General features: G+C 39.1%; 1 protein-coding gene across 3 annotated transcripts in view; it reads left to right on the plus strand.

Annotated features, from left to right (window-relative positions):
- LOC133460620 (protocadherin-9) overlaps positions 1 to 19234 on the plus strand; it is a 260285-nt gene extending 241051 nt beyond the window's left edge. For all 3 annotated transcript variants that reach the window (XM_061741303.1, XM_061741310.1, XM_061741294.1), the window contains one exon: positions 16471 to 19234. In XM_061741303.1, coding sequence (XP_061597287.1) covers positions 16471 to 16841 — 371 coding nt within the window. In that variant the 3' untranslated portion in view covers positions 16842 to 19234. The remainder of the gene's footprint in view (positions 1 to 16470) is intronic.
- Positions 19235 to 23199: the final 3965 nt, after the last annotated feature.

Below are 23199 nucleotides of genomic sequence, written 5' to 3' on the forward strand. Positions count from 1 at the left end.
ATGACACACTCAAATCACCTTAAAACTGGCTGATAGCTGGAATGACATCATCAGGGCCAATCACCAGCACTTCAGTTTTATCTGAGTTCAACTGCAGAGAATTTGTCCGAGCCACTGTTTTATCTCTACAAGGCACCCCATCAAAGAGTTCAATTTCTGAATCTCAGAGGCCTTAAAAGAACAGTACAGCTGGATATCATATGCAAATGAATGGTATGAAACATCAGCAAACTCCTGGATTTTCTTACCCAACGGGGTAACATATAATAAAAACAAAAGTGGACCCGAAACAGAACCCTGAGGTACTCCGCACAGCAAATCAGCAGAGTCAGACAGAAACTGTTTTGCTTAAACACTAATGGCCCTTTTGCACTAGTCTCGCTTCACCTCGGTTCTACCCGCCACGGCCCCGTTTTGCCCTTTTGCACTAGGGCTGAGACGGGTAGAGCCGCTCCAAGCCGATACATTTTTATGTAACCATTCTGGCGAGGTTCTATCCGGGCTGAGCCAGGACTATTTCTGAGGTCACCACCCTCCTCGCCACCGATTGGTCGGGGGGCGGGGCCGTCATCAAACTACAGGCCCCTGATTAGTCGGGGGGCGCAGCCCAGTGTTTCCGCTAGAAAAAATTGGCACCGGACAATGTGACCGGCAGGGTTTCAATTTACCGGACAAATGTTTGAAATTCCGGTCACATAGGCTATATGAACTTATTGAGGTTAAAAATAAATCATATGCAGTAGTACGATATCAATGCAAGTCATTTAATAGTATTTTTATTGAAAAACAGGGTATTTAAAATAAAATAAGTCCCGTCAATTGACTCGCGAGCGTAACTTCAAAAAATAAATAAATATTGCAGAAGCTTGCGCGTAACGTAGAGTACGCGTCGCCGCGTACCTTACGCCGTAGGCTCTGCGTCGGTGCGACGCGGAACCAAAAATCAACGCACACGTGGATGTCGGCGCCGCAGCTCCGCTTCCTCCCGGCTCCCGGCACCGGGGCTCGGCGTGTCCGTCCGCGGTACTCCCGGGGACTCTAGTCCCGCAGCACCATTGAGTATTTTCACCGGACATTTTGACCGGAGAGATTATAAAATACCGGACTTCAGCCATATTTTACCGGACAAAGTCCGGCAATTACCGGACAACGGAAACCCCGGCGGGGCCGTCAAACGTTTGAATCAGGAAGCGGGAGTCAGCGCGAGGCGACTCGCGGCAATTTTATTATACAGCACAAACGTCTGTTTGGTGATCCAACTCTGAGGTGCAGATGTTCATAAACCTGGGGGCTGTCGAGAAAATTAAAAAAGGGATGTAGACGGGCTGTTTTTTTCTCAGCCGCTCGCGGCTCCAGCTGATTTCTCATCTGCGCCGACACAAACAAAGGTGTTGCGCAATCGAGTACGTCACAGCAGATTCACCCCAACCCCCCCACTTCTCACCTGGCTGTGGAAAAACAAACAGGGACAAAACGGGTGGAGCCGCGACGAGCCGCACCGAGCCGAGCCATGCGGAGGCGGGACTAGTGGAAAAGTGCCATAAAGCTCCTACCTGACAAATAGGAAATGAACCAGGAAAGAACTGGTCCAGAAATTCTAACCAAATCCCTCAGTCTTGTTAACAAGATTTCATGATCGACAGTTTCAAATGCGGAGGAAAGATCCAACAGGATCCAACAGTGCATTTCCCAGAGTCTACAGACATCATAATGTCACTAGGTACAGCACCTTGAGCAGGGCAGTTTTTGTAGAGTGATGCTTATGGAAACTCGACTGAAAAGGCTCAAAGATGTTACACTTTTCCAAAAAGGAAGTAAATTGTTCAGAAACCACTTTCTCTAAGACTTTAGACAGGAATGGGAGCTTTGATATGGGCCTAAAACTACTTGGATCGGTGGGATCCAGACTAGGTTTTTTGAGAAGTGGTTACACAAAGGCATGTTTAAAGGAGCTGGGGAAAACAGCAGAAGACAGTTAGGTATTTACCAGCTTAGTAACCCAGGGGCCAATGACATCGAACACTTTTAAAAAGAGTTTACAGGGAAGAGCATCAGTTAGACAAAAAGGGGGCTACATTCTGGTTACCAAAGCTGAGATATCAGCTTGGGTTACCGGATTAAAAGAAGACCCATTTTGGGGTGCAGGCTCAACAACAGCAACAGGACTACAAGACAAGGGGAGTGAAGGTTTAGTCTTATTATCCTGGATTTCGCTGATAAAATACTTTAAAAATGCATTGCTATCAGCTTTGCAAGAAACAGGTAAAGAATGAGCAACAGGACACACAAGAGATAATAATAATCAATTTTATTTATAGAGCGCTTTTAAAAGATCTCAAAGACGCTTCACAGACACAAAGATAAAACATCGAGATCAAGAAAATTAAAATTAAAAACTACAGGATAAAAAAGATAAGAGATAAAAGATAAGATAAAGGATAAGAAACAAATCACGCATTAAAAGCTGTTTTGAAGAGGTGAGTTTTGAGATGCTATTTGAATGTGGGGTAAGAAGATGAAGATGGTGTCAAACACAACTTGGGGCTTCGTCTTATTTAAAACTATCAGCTGACGAAAGAAGTCAGATCTGGCATTTTTTATCATTTCATTTAAAGAAAACATCAGTTCCCTGAGATGCAATCTGTGTACCTCAAGTTTGGTAGTAGATTTCCACAGACGCACTATTTTGCCACAGAGACGCTTCATGTCCTGAATACAGACATTAACCCATGGACATGAGGTTTTCTTTATCACTAAATTAGATTTAACAGTAACCTGATCCAAAATAGGTCAAATAAAACACAGCAATGATCACTAATGTGGACATCTTCTACACAAAGGTTGGTAAGATTGATGCCAAGAGAAAAAACTAAGTCAAGACTGTGGCCTCTTTGGTGAATGGAGCCAGAAACATGTTGCTCAAAATTAAAAGTTTCAGTTACTGTTAAAAGTTCCCTTCCTGCACAAGAATTGCTGTCATCAACATGAATATTAAAATCACCAACTATTAAGACTTTTTCCAAATTGATTATTGAAGATAAACAGCCAATAAAATCCATTAAAAATGCAGTAGCAGGGCCAGGTGGGCGATAAGTCAACACACAATAAAAAGAAGAACCAATCTTGAACATCTGTGATTAAAATGATGGGAAAGTTTGAGTGTTCTTCATTTTACAAAAAAACTTTTCCTGAATACCACAGCAAGTCCTCCGCCATGGCGGGAGGGACATGGTAATCCGGAAATGGAGCAGCCATCAGGACATAGTTCATTTAAATGAATGAACTCTCCTCTCTGCCATTTCTCCGTAAGGAACAGGAAATCCAAGTTTTGTCTGATTTAATGAAAAGGATTTATTTGCAATTGAACGAGCATTCAATAGACAAAGCCCAGACAAATGTGACATCACAGACTTTGCGTCCACTGAACACAGCGGAATTTGCCGAAGGCAAGCGATGCGGTCACGTGGTCTCCAGCTGGGTCGGGACGTCACATGTGGATTGTTGGACGAAAACACCACGAAGCACGCTGGCAAGGCATCCCAGTAATCCCAGTTCCAATTTTGCGCTGGTTCCCAAACACTGGCCGGGGGAAACCAGAGAAGACGGCGACGAGGGCGGACTGGCACACATGGAGGAGAGCGACCATCCGCAAACACCTGGCCGGACGCTCCAGGATGTCGAGCCATGAACGCCATGCCCGCCTGCGCTTAACTTTGATGCGAGACCTAGAGCCTTGCTTCCTCTGTCTCCTATTTTTGCCTGGAGCACGAAATAGCAAGAGGAACTCAGGTGTGTCGGTCAAGCAGACAATAGGTGGAGAAAAAGTTTGATTGTACTTTCCCCAGTCACTAAAAAGGGAATCCATAGACTGGCTCTCTTTTTTATGCCAAAAAGAGAGCCACGGTCAAAACTCCAAACAGCAGAGGCATGACAATTCGATAATCAGCCTGATATGATCACACATGTTATAAAAACAATGGATACTAGTCTGCGTAGAAGGCAAGCAGTGGCGTAGCCAGGCACAGGCGCCATCTTGAGAGCACCACTGTTAAACCAAATCAAGGAATCTTGAGATAAAGTAGCTGAAATATTGCAGAAAGAATATTATTTATCCCCGCTTGATATCTGGATGCGCAGCTCGTTCAATTTTATGCTTACATAAAATATTTTTGTGTTCACATACAGGTCTTCTTTTCAGACATGTTCCACAATTAATGTTTGAATTCCAACATACATATTGCAAGTCACATTAGGCTACTGCTATACCAGTTAACCACTTCAGAAAGAACAGGCCAACTAAATTGGGTTCTTTTTTTTCCCCATATACAGTACTTGGTGTATGGCTAGAGTCATGGAGTGACTCATTTTTGTCATCTTTAGATTGTTAGATGGATGGATGGATGGATGGATGCAGAGGTGGAAAAAGTACAAAAATATTGTACTTAAGTAAAAGTACAAATTTTCTGCTTGAAAATTACTTAAGTAAAAGTAAAAAGTACCCATTAAGAACATTACTTAAGTAAAAGTATAAAAGTACCTCAACTTAGATATAATAAAGTACCAAAAGTACATGGTGTAAAATGTACTTAAGTACAAAAGTACAAAGTACAAAATTATTTTCAAACGGATTGCAAAGAAATGAAGAATCCAAGAATTTGCTTACAACTCTAAATAATGGTGATATTATTCTGACCCCTTTAGCGTTTGTCTCCATTACCCCATTTTAATTTCTCCCTTTGCTCATCACTGCTGCTGTCCCCCATTGGCCCCGCTGACAGGTCCACCCCCAGCCTGTAGTATGCAGTGACAACATTAAGCAACCCCAGCTGATAAAGGATGAGACTTTTGAACTTTTAAATGCCAAAACCACCTTAGAAGTGGTGGAATCAAAGAATGGTGCGCATGGACACGCGTCGGCTGCCGCTCAAGGCCCCTTCCTTCCCGTCCGCCTTATGGTTGCGCGTTAAATCGACGCACACCTTACGCCGTAGGCTACGGCGTAAGGTGTGCGTCGCCGCGTACCCTACGCCGTAGCTCTGCGCCGGTGTAACGCGGAACCATAAATCAGCCCCCGCTGTGCTGTTCTTTAATTTGTAGCGAGTAACGACGTGTCCAATTTTAAATATAGCGGATTAAAAGTACGATTTTTTTCCTTGAAAATGTAACGAAGTAAAAGTAAAAGTACAGAAAAATGAAAGTATCAATAAAAGTATAAATTCTCAAAAATCTTACTTAAGTACAATAACGAAGTACTTGTACTTCGTTACTTTACACCACTGGATGGATGGATGGATGGATGGATGGATGGATGGATGGATGGATGGATGGATGGATGGATGGATGGATGGATGGATGGATGGATGGATGGATGGATGGATGGATGGATGGATGGATGGAAGGAAGGATGACGATAACATGATTGTGGCAGCTCTTATAACAATCACACTGAAGCCTGGATGTCAGATACTGGAGCTAGAGATGGTGGCCTGTCAAAATGCTTACAAACAAGTCCACAAAAATCCTTCATTTCAACATGATTTAAAGTTTTCACAGCGTGTCAATGGCATGAAATATGGTTTGTTGTATTGCATACGTAGCTAAAAATAATAATAATTCTCCCTATTAAATGTGGTGTGCCATATCCACTTTTTAAGAGTTTATCTGAAACAGGAACATGTCTGCAGGACAATATTGTACCAAAAGACTAAACATTTCTGCAAGACTACGAGACATGCTGCCTGTCTTCCGCCTGGTTTTGCTCTTACTGCTTGGCCAGAGAAGATATAGATAATGACTTTTGGCAAAAGTGGGGATTTTGTTTGTCACAATAGATCAGGTGGAAATATTTTCCCAGAACTTAATTCTGTTTTCTTCTCAAATGTCTTTACCGACCTCTCCATGCAAGTTAGTAGTCCTTCATGAGTTTATCAGCTCCTCTTTCTCCACCTTTCCTCCTCGCACAGTAACACACAGGAAGAAACACACAGTTCATCACTAATAATTGGCATTTTTTCATTCTACAAAGGACCAGAGCTGCATGACAACTGTACAATTGTTTCCACATGACCAGCAAACCATTAGCTGTGCCTAATACAGGGATCCAGTAACATCTACAGCAGAAGCTTCGCTACATTTTCACCTGACTTCTTGGTACTGTCAATATTGTGGGTTCATTTTAGTTGCTGGTTGCTGATACCTTGTACTGGGATTTGGGATTTACTCAAACTAAGTTACACCTGATCTGTCTTGGATCACGTATCTGTTTTTTCTAAGGCTGGGTATCGATTCAATGGTCAAGAAACGATTAGATTCTTAAGTTTCAGGATCGATTTATTAGGATTTGATTCGATTCAATCAGATATTGATTTGGGTTAGTGTTATCAAAAATGTTTTTTGAGCTGTTGCCTAAATCATATTACTGTAAAATAACTAGTAAAATAATAATTTCACAATAATTATTGCGAAATAACTAAGAAACTCAAAAAGGCCTTTCAATATCCATTTAAAGTGATTAAAAAAAAAGAAATTGCAACAGCTCATGTAGTAAACAAATCATTTTAACTTGTCTAATTTATTCTGTCACCAGACACACAGCTTGTCATGAAGCACCCGGCATTTTTCAGGTATGTCATGACAAACCGTGTGTCTGATAACAGAAGAAACCAAACAAGCTATAATAAATGTAGATAATATGAACTTCATTGAACTTATATAACATTTGGAAATTTAAATGAAATATCCAAAGCACTGAACACTGGTGGTGCACGGGTGGGGATGTGTTGAGTGTGTCCGTGTCTGTGTGTAACGTGTCTGGCGATTCAATGATCTGCAGGTTTTGCCAGCACACAGTTGACTGCACATGGAAGGATACGTGCAAAGAAAGATCATGTAGTTTAACAGCGACATCTGTAATAGGTTGTGCTCTACTCGCGTGGTGCGTGAGCGAGGTCCATTTCTTAACGCAGCTGGTTGTCTGTGCGAGCGGACGCGAACGCAGCTCAAACAGCAAGTACTTTCCAGCAGTAACAGTCCTGAGTAAACCGGTCGTTTTGTAGCTTCTGCGCTGGTTTCTCAGGCGGCTGCTTCGACATGTTGGTTGTGTTCATGAGGGGCAGCGGGGGCGGGAGGGGGCAGAGAAGCGTGCAGTATCCCCAGCTTTTAGTAACCCCTCTTGGAGCATTTTCTCCAAAGAAAAGTTAATTTAGTTCAGGACTTTTAAAAACCAGCGCTTTGTTAACGCTACCGCTGCTCTTCGACGCCATGTTCATTGTTTGATAGTTTCACACAACGAGCATGTGGGAATTAAATGTCGTGACTACTGGGATTAAAGTTCACCGGGCGAAAATGTAATTATGAAAATAAAATCAATCTTTAGACATACAAATCGATTTTTAGGAATTAATATGATCGATTTAGAATGGGAAAATCAATTTTTTTCAACACAGGCCAAGTTTTTTCTACATTCATCACTTATCCAAAAACTTGAACCTTGTAATTGTTGATCGATGCACTGGACAAGTTATACCCCTGGGTCCCACCAGATGTACAGCCTTTACTTTACTTGTAACCTTCTAGATCACATGAGCATCACATGTTAATCTGCTCATTTTAAGATGCATTTCTCACTGTGTTTGGTCCTTTTTGGTAAGATGGTAAAATGAAATGTGATTTTCGGCTTCCAAAATGAACTATTGCTTTACTCAGTTAATACTTTCTTTGTTTATCTGGGCCCTCTACACATTAAAGAAATGTCAACGTAAAAGTCAGAAGTTTTATTTTTTTTTAATATAGGTGAGATTCTCTCTGCTGGTCCAGTGTCTGGCCTCAGCCTCATCTACTGTGTGTAAACTGACATGGTTGAGCTGCGGCTGAACGCTAAAATAGATCTAGCGCGTATCTTTAGTGGAGCAGGGCAGACAGTCACTTGTAGGACAGTTCTGAGACACGCTGCACGACTTCTGGTTTTGATTCACAATGGCTCGGGGTGACTCTGTTGGACCCAGTGGGACCTCGCAGCCGTTATCATTCAGTTAGGAGCACTAGATTTTGCCAGGGAGGCTATTTATCTTCGCTTGAATGTCTGAATTCACTTTGTGGATTTGCTTCAGTTGCCTCAGATCATTCGGCTATTTGGGTCCACATGCCAACCGAAAGCATTCCATGCAAATGCAATGATTTTTTTGTTTTTGTTCGGTTTTTTGGTTGGTTGTTTATTTTTTGGGGCTCTTTTGGACTAACCCTGGGTAGCAGAAGGAATGACATGCTGGCGTGAACTGAAATCATTTTGCTTCTGATGCCTATATTTCCCAGCAACTTTTGTGATATATAATAGTTTTGCTGAAGTTTTACCTAGCAAAGTTTTGAGAAAATGGTAATTTGATGTGAAATAATAGATTATTGTAGAAACACAAATCCTCTTGCTCAGGAAATACAGCACCTCTCATCAGTTGGGAAACTCTCCAGCATCACTGCGACCTTCAGCAGAATGAAATGAGTGTGAAAATGGATGGAATGACAGATTTACAGAGATAAAAACTACAAATCAATATACTCCATACAGGAAACATCCAACTCTATCTTTTAACACTAGAATTATATTGACTCATAAGAAAACTATTTAATTTCTTATTTTACTTTAATAAAAATTCAACAACCTTTATAAAATATTCAACTAACAGTGGATTCGATGACAACCGCTACGGTATTAAAGTGAAGATTGGAGGATGACCGTGATTTAATTTAACAGTGAAAACACAAAGAGGATATTTTTGAGTTTTTTTTAAGACTCGTCAGCAATGATCTGGAAATCTCAGAATTAGCAAAGCATAGCTTAAGCATGAAAGAAACAGAAAAGCAGAAAGGCCAGTTGTGTCATGGGAATGATATTTACCAAATTATCTGATATTTTGATATATTATCATCAAAAGACTGAAAATTGTTTGCAAGGTGGTAGGATGAGTTAACAGACCACATGCAGCTTTAAACTCCTTTAGGCAACAGATCACACTTCTGCTCAATTACCACTTTAGAACACGCTTCAGATAGTGAAAAGCAACGGGAAACCTGAATTATATTGGTAAATGGTCTATAATAGGTGAATAAATAAAACAATGACAATTAAAGTATTCAAGAGATTCTGACAAATCAAAAGGATGAAAAATACAAATTCTTGAGATTTATTCCCCAAAAGACATAGATACCGCTCATTTCTTAATGCAATCATGTTCGTCTTTTACTGTTATGAATCTTAAAAAAGCTGAATTTTAAATGATTATTTAAATTACAAATTGGTCTTAGTTCTAAGTGAAGTCTAAGTCGATAATGCTTATCAGTGATCAGGAAAATTATGTAAATGACATTCTTTTTTTTGACAAGCTTTGTTTTTCCGACTTTTCTTTCCATTCCTCGCCTTCGCTTTTCTTTTCTTTTCTTTTCTTTTTTCCATCTTGCTTGTTCCTCCTCTTCTTTTTTCCTGACCACTCTTCACTCTCATTCTTGAGCTTCGTCTTCATTTTCTATTTTGACTCGCTCCTGCCCTTCATCTCCTCTCATGAGAAGCTGCTGCCTGGCCTCAAAGGGAGCATGCGGAAGGATCCATCAGCCAGACTGCTATTCTCAGGAGAATGCATCCGGCACGTTGCTCTGTTCTGCTCGGCTCACTATTATATCTATCCAACCCCAGATAGCCTTTACTGTAGATCACGGGGTCTGTTTTTTTTTAATACTTTCCACAAAGCTGTAATTCTGTGCCTTTTAGGACACTAACCACCATATACATGGAGCTGGTGTGAGACGGATCTTTAAACAGGTTATGTTTGTAAAACTGTATATCATTTTTATGCTATAGCATAAACTGTATTGGACAGGGGCTATATTTATCTATGTTTTGTTGTGGAGAATGAGAGGGTCACAAAAACACCTACAGCATAGTTAAGGCGTACAAAATGAATCTGGCAGACGTTTCTGGAGGGGTTCTGAGCAGCAGCTGGAGACATGAGTATGGAACTTTAAGCCTCCATGCTGGACTAAAACAAAGCCTCATTCATCCCCAAATAACAACATCTGGGCTCGCTTAACAGCGTAGATAAATAAAAAAGCCCTATGGACATAAAAATTCCCAACACTCAGTCACTCTCATACCCCATCTCTGCTCATTCCATCTTGCCGTTCTGAAGGCTGTTGTTGGTGTGGGACTGACACATCAACCCTGATAGTGCGCATCCAATTAATTAGCCAAACGTGATCTCATTAGTAATAGCCAGAAGAATAAGCGAGACTACTCCCTCATAGTTACAAACAACCTCTGATCAGAAATGAGGATCCTCCTCAGTAACCTTTGTGATCTGCTGATTCTGAGTAGGAGGGAGGGAAAAAAAGGAGGGGGGCTTGCAAATGCAGCGTGGTCAAAGCACCCGTCGTTAAACAGCTATTCCTCATGGCTCACATTTGTTCCACGGCTTCTGCAGAATTAAACAGACCAGCCTCCAGCATGTCCTAACGACACTTTACCAGGAGGCAATCTAATGGCTTCTTTGTCTTTAAGGTATCCGTCTTTGTGGACATCTGCAACATTTGCACAGTGCTGTAAGCAAAAGTCAGCACCACCTGACACAGTTCTGAATCCCTTGCATTCCTCCACACCTGTGCCTCAATGTTATTTAAAGCACTCTGGGGCTCTGCAGCAAACACAAGCCACTGGCTATTTGCTTGTGTTTGCATGTGTGTGCAGAGGAAGGAAGTTGACTTCTTCAGTGTAGTAGCTATTAGCAATGGGGCTATGAGAAGATGCTCTAAACAAAATAGGAAGTCTTTTATGTGAGTAAAAGGATATGGTCTTTATTAAGAACAAGAGTATCAGCTCAGTGTGTTTGGTGACAGTAAAATACGCTGATACGTTGAGGGTGTGTGTGTGGTGTCTGTGTGTGTGTGTGTGTGTGTGGTACATTGAAACTACACTTCTAGTGTACCACACCTTTTTATTTATATATATATATATATGTATATATATATATATATATATATATATATATATATATATATATATATATATATATATATATATATACACACACACAGTACAGACCAAACGTTTGGACCCACCTTCTCATTCAAAGAGTTGTCTTTATTTTCATGACCTATGAAAATTGTAGATTCGCACTGAAGGCATCAAAACCATGATTGAACACATGTGAAAAAACTGAAAATACGCCTTATATTCTAGTTTCTTAGTAGCTATCTTTTGCTGTGATTGCTGCTTCGCAGTCTTGGCATTCTCTTGATGATATATACACATATATACACATATATACAGTATATATATATATATATGTGTGTGTGTGTGTGTGTGTGTGTGTGTGTGATAAAAGTCTAGTCTTTCAGCTTTGATTTCACAGTTTTCAGAAAAATAAATTTACCATTTATGCAAAGTACATCCATTTTTACTGACTCAAAAGTATTTTGGCTGAAATTACATAATTATAGGTATAATCATAATCTTTGCAGTCAACGACTGCCTGAAGTTTGGAGCTCATAGACATCACCAAATTCCCCACAGTTTCATCCGCAGAGATATTTTGCCAGGCCTTGACTGAAGCCACCATCTTTTGCTGCTCTTTTGTGGGCCTTTCTATCTTCAGTAACTGAAAATGATTCTTTATTGGGTTAAAATCAGATGACTGACTTGACCATTGAAAAATGTTCAATTTATTTTTCTTTGAAATGTCTTTCGGTTGTGCTGTATGGAGGACCAACACTGACTAAAAATAAACACTAATTAAAAATAAAGCAGAAATATATACTGTATATTGGTTTTCCTTTTCATTATGCATGCATTCCTTGTTTTTACATTCCTTCATCTCCTCTTTTAACTTTGCCTCATACATTTCTGCCTCATTGTGCAAATGAGGAGGGCTCCCCTTCTCGGTCCAGCTCAAGTCTTGATTGAGTCTTGAGGAAAGATACCTGAAAGCAGAGATGTATTTACAATGTCTAGAAAATCTGAGGACGCACGATGTGCAACACTCTTAAAAAGCGCTTTTGGCGGAGTATCAGGTGATGTATAATGACACCCAGGCTCTTATGGGTGACCGTCAGAATTGCGTCATGGTTTCTCTCATTGGAAACATAGGTGGCACACATCCTGCGTCTAGCACTGACCGTCTGATTTTCCCAATCTTGTCAGTAAAGAAAGAGGCAAACTCATTGCAGGCATGGTTGGATAGAAGTGCAGGGTTCACTAGGGTTTGTTAACCTGTCAACAGTAGTGAGCAGAATGCATGCATTATTGATGTTTTTGGCAATAATATCAGAAAAATATGATTGAATTGCATTCCTCAAGCTGGACTTGAAATAAAATAATTCACAAAACACAGATATATATATTTTTTGGGGGTATATATTTATTTTTTGGGGGTATATCCTTTGAACCGGATGAGATCTCCACTAGAAGTTTGTTTGTCAGGCGGTGCTACAAAAATGGTACTTGCCCAGCAGCGTCTTATCTACTGCTGTAGTATCACGGTGTGTTGGTGCTTATCATTTGTCCACAGCTCTTCAGAGTAGCAGGATGTCACTTGACTACCTTGGGGCTTTTCCATGTCTCACGGGTTTCAGCAGTGACTGATTTTCGATTGCGCTGTTTGACAATGCAGCTGTGGAAGAAACAGCGAATAGAAGTAGTATGTCACAAAAAATGTGCTACGCTTTCCCACTGACATATAAATACAAAAAAAAAAAAACAACAACCTGAAAACAAATATGAATAATTGTGATTCCAGATCGGAAGTTGGAGCTTTATGCTAAACAAAATGGGACACACATATTTGTTATAGTATGTATTTTGAATATGATAAAACAGATATAGATATAGCCACAGTGACTTCATCTAATACTCAAAACTGTGAGACAATAAACCTTCAGAACCCAGCAGCTCATAAGGAGTGGGTGTTAGGTTGAAGCCGGTGCTGAATGACTGGTTACTGTATCTAGATTAATTCTCTTATAATGTCAAAAAAGTCTATCCCAGAGGGATAAGGACTAATTGGAGAGAAATCCACCTCTAACTATGTCCTTTCATCAACATCCGACTAACATACTTTTGCACAGCTCAGAGCAGGACTCGATTTTGTTTGTATCTATAGTCAGTTAAAAAAAAAAATAGGGAGAGATTACGAACTGTGTGGTTTTGTTGGAAGTATTTGATCTGAGTTTCTCATATATTGTTATTGTGCAGTCTGGCTTACAGTCAATAGGATGGTATTATTAAGCAAACTGAGGGATTGTCTGCTGTTTTTCAGCTTATAAAGGCAAGGGCTTATCCTGGAGATGTTGCTACAGTTTAAGTAGGTTATTTTATTGTATTCCCACTGAGGGAAAGAAAAAGCCCCTTATATGTCATTTGATTACCTTAATTTACAAGATTCAGTGAATGTCACATTTGCAGTACTAATCGACTGTAATGCATGGAGTGGACAAAGTTGGAGATTCAACCAGTTTTAAACATTCAGTCATCTACTGACCTGTCTGCTCATTTGCTGGCCCTTAATAAAATAATTTTGTAACCTCTCAGCTCAGTAACTCAAGAGGTCTTCCAATCAGACTTTGTCTCAAAACTTTGCTCAAACTGAGGGTTTGCAGAGATTGGCAACAAAATGTTTGATTCAAATGATCCTCCACTGCCCATTGGGTCCTGATTGCACCAGTCTACAGGCAAATAGTCATGTTTATTACATTGGGGGAATAGCAATGCACAACAGGTACTTGATTCATCATGGACTTGATTTTATTTATTTAGAGAAAAGAAAATGAAATACAGATATAACAGTCCTGCAATTTAATAATTAATGCAAAATTTCTAGATGCATAGTCAAATAATTAAACTATTCTGCTTCATTTATTTTTTAAGTGTGAATCAAAAGTTAAAGGAAATGCCACCCGTGACTTTGTGACTCTCTTGCCTTCAATATGGCCATTTATCTACCGATACAAAAAATGAAAATGTCACTTAAATGGCAAGTCTATAACTAGTTCTTGTGTTCTACACACCATGTGCATGATGGCAACCCCTCCTCTCTCTTCAATCTCTCTTCTTTAACAACTCCCCAGATGTCTACTCAGTCATCTTCAATCCCATTTGAGGAATTCCCGCTGTCTCCTGGGCACTATGCATTATTTCTCTCTGCGCTTCTAAATGCAGCTATATTAATATATGTCTTGGTTAGACTCCTCACTTGCACAATTATGAGTGCCCAGCACTGTGATTGATTCTGACTTCATGCTGAAGAGTGAATGACTTCCTCCTCAGTTCTTGTCTTTTTTTCCACATCAACATCATCAGACTTTGCTTTCAAAGCCAAATCCAAACACTCTGGCAGCATCTTTGTTTAGTACAACAATATGTTCTTGTTACACTAAAATTACATCAGTTCACTTGTCTTCCACCTCAATGACTCACGAAAACTCTGGAATACAAATGGTGGAAATGAGACAATTTTTTGTCCTTCATCAATGACAGTTTTCTTTTTCTTTCAACCAACATCAAAATCCTAGTCTATTTGAACACATGGGCTTATGCAGAATAAATAGCCATCTCCTAATTAAAAAGTATTTAGAAAAAAACAACAACAAAAAACAAAGATGAAATAGAAAAATAGGGACATAAGATAACATTGCTCCCTAGGTTTGAACATACACATTAAATGAATACAATCATTTTTGGTCTCCAGAAATATAGTATGATAAATTATTTCAGCGGGAACTCTTTGCTCATACAAACCCTTTTGTGTGGCATAGTGGTGGCTCACAGCAAGAAGGGTTTCTGGTTCAAACCTCACCATCGTCTTATGTCGTCATCGTCAGAAAAATCTCTGAGAGATTTTATATCATTCATACAATGATCATTCAAACAATGTTCACTCACACAAAGCATGGTGCATACATGCAAACCCTGAAATCAACTGCTTGAAAAAATATATTTTTAAATCTATAACGGCCAATTACAGATAAAACACCATTCCACCTGCTGGATGCTGAAGATTTCCCAGCCATGAGATGCCAAGCAACTCAGCATCTCACTTTTTCAGTCATAAGTCACAGCACACATGTATGCACTCAGCACCATCCTTTCTTTAGAGGCTTCACTTCTATGTAGTTAAACAAACTGTTTGTATTGTCCTTTATGGCACTGTCTTCTACAAATGACAGTTTTCTGTGGACAATTTGAAACTCGAAGCATCAACAATCAATTGCATTGTTTTTAGTTTTTCCAACGAGCGCCCCTTCAATTGCTTAGTGGTAGTCTGGGGTTTTTGTCTGTCTTGTTAAAGCAGGTGGACCAGGATGAATATGTTAGACAGAGGAAGAGGATAAATAGGAGAACTGTAGGTATAATTTTAACATTGAATAAACTACAGTATATCGCATTACATTGTTTCATCATGTACCACTTGTATGGTATGTACACAGTATAAACACACACACACACGAAGGAAGTTGACTTCTTCAGTGTAGTAGCTATTAGCAATGGGGCTACGAGAAGATGCTCTAAACAAAATAGGAAGTCTTTTATGTGAGTAAAAGGATATGGTCTTTATTAAGAACAAGCGTATCAGCTCAGTGTGTTTGGTGACAGTAAAATACGCTGATACGTTGAGGGTGTGTGTGTGGTGTCTGTGTGTGTGTGGTACATTGAAACTACACTTCTAGTGTACCACACCTTTTAATATATATATATATATATATATATATATATATATATATATATATATATATATATATATATATATATATATATATATATATATATACTGTATAATGTGTATGTCATTATATCATCCAACCCTGCTACTCACATTCAGAGTTAAAATATTGGTTACTTAACATCAGATACGTTAAAATATGCCTAAGATTTACCAACATAAATCCTTTCACCAGCACGGCAACAATCTTCTATAGTTTGGAAATAGTATAGTATAGTACAGGATAGAATAGGATAATATATTATAGTCTTTTATAGTTTCAAGGTTTGCTTCATTTTCTTAATATTTTAATTTATTTTTTATTTGAATCTACATTATTTTTCTGTAGGATGATTTAAATGTTTCTGCTGATATTTGACCAAACCATCCAATAAAACGGAGAGCTACCTCCTCTTACCCTCTCCCTCCAGTGCTCACAGAGAAAGCAGGTCTGAAACATGGCTGGTGCAATGTTTGGCATGATTTGTGGGGCACCCTGCTACAAACAAACTCTGTTTGTTTACCACTTTATGGAGCAAGGGCAGTGTGTGAAGACCAACTTTCTTTCTTTTTTATTATTATTTTACAGAAAACTCATAAGATGGGTAGCTTGCAGACAAAAATTTTTCAGGGTTAGAAATGATATGGAGTCAAAAATGTTACAACAGTTATTTATTGAAAATAGTTATTAATGAAGATCTTAATACAATTTGACCTTTTTGTTGTTGTTTTTCAGATGGCCCCCTGGGACCACGTGGTCTGGTGGAAGCCACAGAGATGTGCACACAGGAGTGCCTCGTCCTGGGACATTCAGACAACTGTTGGATGCCCCCAACGTTAGGTTCATACCAGCAGTCCAAGTCCCCCGTCTCCAGCTTTGGCTCTCAGCGGGAATGGGGTCCAAAGGACAAACTTCTTAATGGACATACACTGTCCAGAACCTGGAAAAATGAGAGCGGACGCTCTGAGCATTTTGGTGACAGGAAGCAGTTTGGGAGTGGAGAGGGACACTTCACCAGCAGTGGCATCGCTGATATTCCGTTAGTGAGTCTGAAATCCTGCCAGTCAGCCTCCTGCCCGGACAGCCCAAAGGACCAGCAGCTGTAAGAGGGACTTTGCTTTTGTGCTGTCAGAGCGATCCCTAAATCTGGACCCAGTTAACAGACGGAGCATCTCACCTGAGCTCCTCTTATGCTTACTTGTTTTATTTCTTGTTTCTTATTTTCAAACTTAATTTGATGCTTCTGCAGTGTGACAGCCACATGTACTATGTGGGCCACAAAATAGTGCTTATGCTGTGTTCTCTACAGTGAAACTTTACTATTGCTCTATAGAAAATCTTTTTTTTTTCTTCTTCTTTTTGTGCTTGACGTCCTCCATGGATTTATTCAGCGTTAAACAACATTTTCTGTCCACTTCATGAATGAACTGGACATAAGGAGGAAGGACTTATATACGTAAAGTTGAGAAAAAGTAAAAAAAAAAAAAAAGAAATAGAAAAAAAGAAGAAAAAAAAGGACCAATATACACAAATATTTGTGGTGTGATTGTTATTGAGTTGTTCAGGACTATATTAATCAACACAAAGAAAAAGGAATTACATTTCAGAAAGTGTTGTTCTAATTACACTGTTTGTGGACACTTGTTTATTAAGTCATTGTCTCTGTATTTGTAAATAAGGCTTATTAATCATGATCATGTATCTGTTATATCCACAGTGACTAGGACAGTTCTTTGCTGGTGTAATAATGGCTTTTCATCGGGACTTTAGTTTTCAGTTGGTCAAAGATCTTTAATATGGCATACTCTGCAACAAAAATGCATTTACCTACTTATCTAAAACCCTTACGGTCGACTTTTTTAAACAAAATGGAGTGTTTGGTACCATATCATTGTTCTAACATCCATGATTCCCACAACTCAATCGTGTAACAAATGCCCATTGATCCAGCATTCCATTGGTACAAATGCCTTTTATTCCAAACACCCAAAGCTCACTATGCCAACATCCCATTATTTTTTGAAGATTTCAAATCCATTTCTGGGTGACCTTAACTCACCCGCTGAACCCAACAATAACTCAGACTGTCATCAGGTTCGAACGTGCCATTAAATGGTAAAAATGATGGCCAACCTGTAACCCAATACGCTTTTTTGCACAGCTGTGGGGAAACATTTATTCTACATTCAAACGTGGCATACATCAATGTGGACAACATGCCGAGCATCTACAATGGACATTAGCACCACAATCACAACTGGGGCTGTGCAGAGATCTTTGAAAAGGAAACCTAGGGGCTTAAAAAATAGCATGGTGATTTTAAAGGGTCTCATTAATTCTTGAATTGAATAAATGGATACAGTACATTCAATGAAACATCCATGGATTAACTGATCAGCTGAGGTTCATGTTCAGACCAATGGGATGTTGGTGTAAACGGACTATAGACCCAATGATTTGTTAGCCCAATGGGAACTTGTCACGATGCAGGTTTGTCAGAATAATGGGTTGTCAGAACAAGTAGAAATCCCGCTGTGTTTGCCATTAGTCCATAATAATTTCCTATAACTACAAATTCATTAAGAAAAAAAATCTGGTTTTTCTTTTTCTTTTAAAAACCTTTTTGTATGAAAGATGTCAGTGCTCAATATGTGCATTATAAAAATGAAAAGCTCTTAAGGCTATCTATTAACTGATTTTGAAAGTGTTCAGTACAATTAAATAGCAATATATTTGTAAATGGCTAAATGTTTTATCTAATGTTGATCTTATTATTGTATAGATTTTATTCAAATTGTGATTTAACTGAGAGCAATTTCTCAGTAGTATCTGCAATTTATTGACATATGTATGTAAATATCAATATTATTTCCACACAGGTTATTTTCCACACATGAGAAAACAAAGGTTGAGGTAACACTTTAATCACTGTGCCTTCATGACGTTTCTTCAAACACTGAATTGCGCTTATTTAAATGACAAAAACATGTTGGCTACAAAGAAGTTTCTTTTCAGATAATCAAATGCCTTTTGCATTGTTTGCCAAATTTCAAGACGTGATCTTACACTTGTTAAATGCTAACTCGAGTCATTAAAAGACACAAAGGCATGTGCAGATAATGGGTCAGTCGTGAAAGATCATCCGTCATAACACCATCTGATAAGGTTGGTTTAATCCCACAGCATGGAAGGCAAATACACAATGGAACAGCATGCTAAAAGATATAGCTTTTACAATTAACTTGAACATTTTTTGTGTATTTCTTTTTTTTGTTTTGTTTTCTTCTGTTTTGGGGGAGGAGAGGCGGGTTTTTGGGTAGAGTTGAGTTGCGTATTAAAGTAACATTCAGTTTGTAAAGCACTTTCAAATTTATGTCACAATATAAAAAGGTTAAGTTGGTTGGAGTGATTTGCTTCTCGCACTATGTTTGTCAGTTGTGAGGGTGTTTGACATCAGATACTGAAACAGTTACTCCATGTTACTACTCTACAGGTATTCCGCTACTGCAATAAATGTTTTAATTATGTGTATGCTCATTTTGTGTACAGAATGTTTACATCAGGAGAGCTGTCTTTGTTTGTGAACATGTCCACTTTTATAAACATTAATCTCTTAACACTACATCACAAAAGCAGCCATTTATTTAATTTGAGAACAGTTTTTTCTCTCTCACACACTCTACACACACACACACACACACACATATATATATATATATATATATATATATATATATATATATATATATATATATATATATATATATATATATATATATATATATATATATATAATGTGTGTGTATATAAATAAAAGGGAGAGAGAAGATTTGGCTAATTTGAGTCATTTTCTTTTATATAAAATAGCCAGCTCATTCCAGTTATCTGACTTTACTGTACTTAACTTAATATTAATTTTATGTACCATGCAGAAACAGATTAAGGTCGCAGTTGTATTCTGTTTTGCATCGTCTGTCCTTACAGAAAACAAAACCACTTAAAAGCATTACTCGCAGGCTCACTGTGGGAGAGATAAACCCTTCACTGCAAAAACAAATCTGGAGGGAGGCAATTCTAGGAAGGTTACATTTCTGTGAGAGGGTTGCCATGGAAATGAAGAGAATAGAACCATACAAAGAAGTTATGTTTTCTTTTGCGCACATAATATTTCAAATGCACTTGGAGGCAGGTGGGACTCTAAATTTTTAAGTTCAGTTGTTGGCCTGAAAATGTAAGTTAACCATTTTATTTGAATTCTTTAGTCTATAGTTTAGTAATATCTCTGCTTACTTTGTCTTTAATATTAAAAAAAAGACATTAAAAAACCTTTGGGATTTAACATAAATTTAAAATGGTTTGATACATTAGCAATGACAAAAATAATTTTGTTCTCGTCATTCAGAGAGTCTGCTGGCTATCTCAACACCACTGGAGCCACTTGCAAGAAACAGAACCACCCACATGTATGTAATAGAACGCTCTGCGTGAATGAGTGAACCTTTAATAAAGTGCCGTGAGTGACTGGTCACCTCTCACAGTACTTGTTATAACACCAGAGAAAATAAAAATGCAGTCAATTTATCACTATGGTATGGACTAATGTTCTGTGTCTTTTAAAAGTAGGATTGGCCTAAATTAAGATAATATTATTAGATACTTACCGGATTAATTAAACAGCTAAAATCCTATCTGTCTTTTTATCAGTATAATAGATTAGAAACCCGGGGATAAGTACTATATATAGAAGTGGAGCAGTGAATGCCTCCTTTAGAGTGAAAAGTAAAGAAGGATTTTAACCACATATCTATGGTTATGTTGTGATCAGCTGAAGAAGTTTCCTCAGCTATTACTTTTCAAGGATTTAATACTTTAAACCCTGTGAACGTGCTTCATCTAGTGTTTTGATCCCCAAAAACCAGCCAAAGGTCATTCAATGAATCAAAAGCTGCTGACTCTAACAGTTTGATTGATGGAAAGAAACTCTCCAGAATCACAGTTTCATAGGTATGTGATTAATTTTCCACAACTTTTGGATAAATCTACAATGATGAGATCATCAGTTCACAGTCGGACACACATTTTCATGCTACCAAGTCTCCAGTCACGCCAGAGGGCCAGGCCCTCAGAGCAACTGGTGAATTAATTATATTTTCTATATTCTTTTAGGTTTCTCCTTTTCACTGGAACCTCATTTGATTTATTTATCAGCTGTTGCCCAGTGGATCAGCTTATACTGTGACTTGCCAGGCTAGCTATCAACTAGCAAGAATAGTTTTTGAAAAGCTTCAAAGCTAATTGCCTTGGAATTGTGAGCGGAAGTAAATTAGTGTCAGGCCACAACCAAGAAAAGAAAGGTTCCCAATCGTATCTGCCCTTTCTATAGCTTTGAGTATATTTTCAGCCTGGGAAGCTTCTGCCCACAACGTGGAATAGAGTGAACGTTCAGCTGCATTGAAGATAATAAAAACACAAATTAATATTACTCTGCTCCAACACTTCAGATGGCTTTATTTTGTCTAATAGAGGTGAGAAAATTCAATTTGGATCCTTAGCAGTCCAACAAAACCTACAGCTTTGTGAGCAACTATGTTGTGAGCCAGAGGGAATTCCTGCTTTGCTCACCGGCAGAGGAGAACTGTTGGAGGCCAAGATCTAAAACCAGTTAGAGTGCAGCTGTGAAAGGAAGTTTCTATGTAGATCCTAGTCAAATGGAGGCAAGGGATGAACAACCCTGAAGCTGTTTAACCAAAGCAGTCTTCCTTCAATAGATACTTCAACCCTTCACTCACAGAAATGAACTGCGCTTGACATAAGGAAAGAGTTTTACAGTTCAAAATTATTCAAAGCAATTTTTAAATATTTAAGAAAAGATTATTAATAAAAACAAAAAAAACTGTTCTTTTAAAACATTTACATTATTTATATATGTATTAAAGTTGCAATATGCAAATATTTAAGCTGTCAATATATTTATCAAATGGCCTCGTACTTGCATTTAAAGAGTGCCGTCTTTAACCCTAACCAGCTTCTATGAAGCGCGTTACATTGTGCTCTCATTTACACAAACACACTCACACTACAGGGCTTCTATCATACACTCACAGGCCACTTTATCAGTGCTAGTGTAGTGCTAGTGCTAGTACCCGGCTAGACCCCCTTTTGCCTTCAGAACTGCCTTAATCCTTCGTGGCATAGATTCAACAAGATACTGGAAACATTCCTCAGACAGTTTGGTCCATATTGACATGATAGCAATGCGCAGTTGCTGCAGATTTGTCGGCTGCACATCCATGATGCGAATCACCCGTTCCACCACATCCCAAAGATGCTCTATTGGATTCAGATCTGGTGACTGTGTAGGGCTTTTGAGTAGTGAACTCACTATCATGTTCAAGAAACCAGTCTGAGGTGATTCGAGCTTTATGAAATGGCGCGTTATCCTGCTGGAAGTAGCCATCAGAAGATGGTACACTGTGGTGATAAAGGGATGGACATGGTCAGCAACAATACTCCGGTAGGCTGTGGTGTTGACATGATACTCAGTTGGTACTAATGGGCCCAAAGTGTGCCAGGAAAATATCCCCCACACCATTACACCACCACCAGCCTGAACCGTTGATACAAGGCAGGATGGATCCAAGTTTTCATGTTGTTGACGCCAAATTCTGACCCGACTATCCGAATGTCGCAGCAGAAATCGAGACTCATCAGACCAGGTAACGTTTTTCCAATCTTCTGTTGTCCAATTTTGGTGAGGCTGTGTGAATTGTAGCTAACGAGTGGTTACTTGGGTTGCTGTTGCATTTCTATCAGCTTGAACCAGTCTGGCCGTTCTCCTTTGACCTCTGGCATCAACAAGGCATTTTGGCCCACAGAACTGCTGCTCACTGGATATTTTCGCTTTTTCTGACCATTTTCTTTAAACCCTAGAGATGGTTGTGGATTAAAATCCCAGTAGATCAGTAGTTTCTGAAATATTCAGACCAGCCCGTCGGTTTGAACTCCAGCAAATTATCTTGGCCATGTCTACATGGCTAAATGCATTGAGTCGCTGCCATGTGATTGGTTGATTAGTTGACTAACGAGCAGTTGGACAGGTGTATCTAATAAAGTGGCCGGTGAGTGTATATTCTCTCTAAATACAGCAGCCCTTTGATATTTACACTTATGCACCAATGTGGACATTGGGGACAATGTGGGACTCAGTGTTCCAAGGAGTGATCCACTAACCTTCCCAACAGAGGACAAATGGCACAACCCGTAGAAGAACCATAAGTAACCAGGAACTATAGCAGGCTTAATGAGCCGTTCACAGTTTCACTGCACCAGCTGTGTCCAATTAGACTTGCATGGCTTAATCTTTGAGATAAGCGTCCTACTGGCAGGATCAAGGATCAATCAGGTGGCCCCTGTGCAGGTGAAATGCGAGTCGGTGGTGTAGTGTACAAATAAGTTCTTGTGATT

Source organism: Cololabis saira, chromosome 2, assembly GCF_033807715.1.
Source record: "Cololabis saira isolate AMF1-May2022 chromosome 2, fColSai1.1, whole genome shotgun sequence".
NCBI classification, from domain to species: Eukaryota; Metazoa; Chordata; class Actinopteri; order Beloniformes; family Belonidae; genus Cololabis; species Cololabis saira.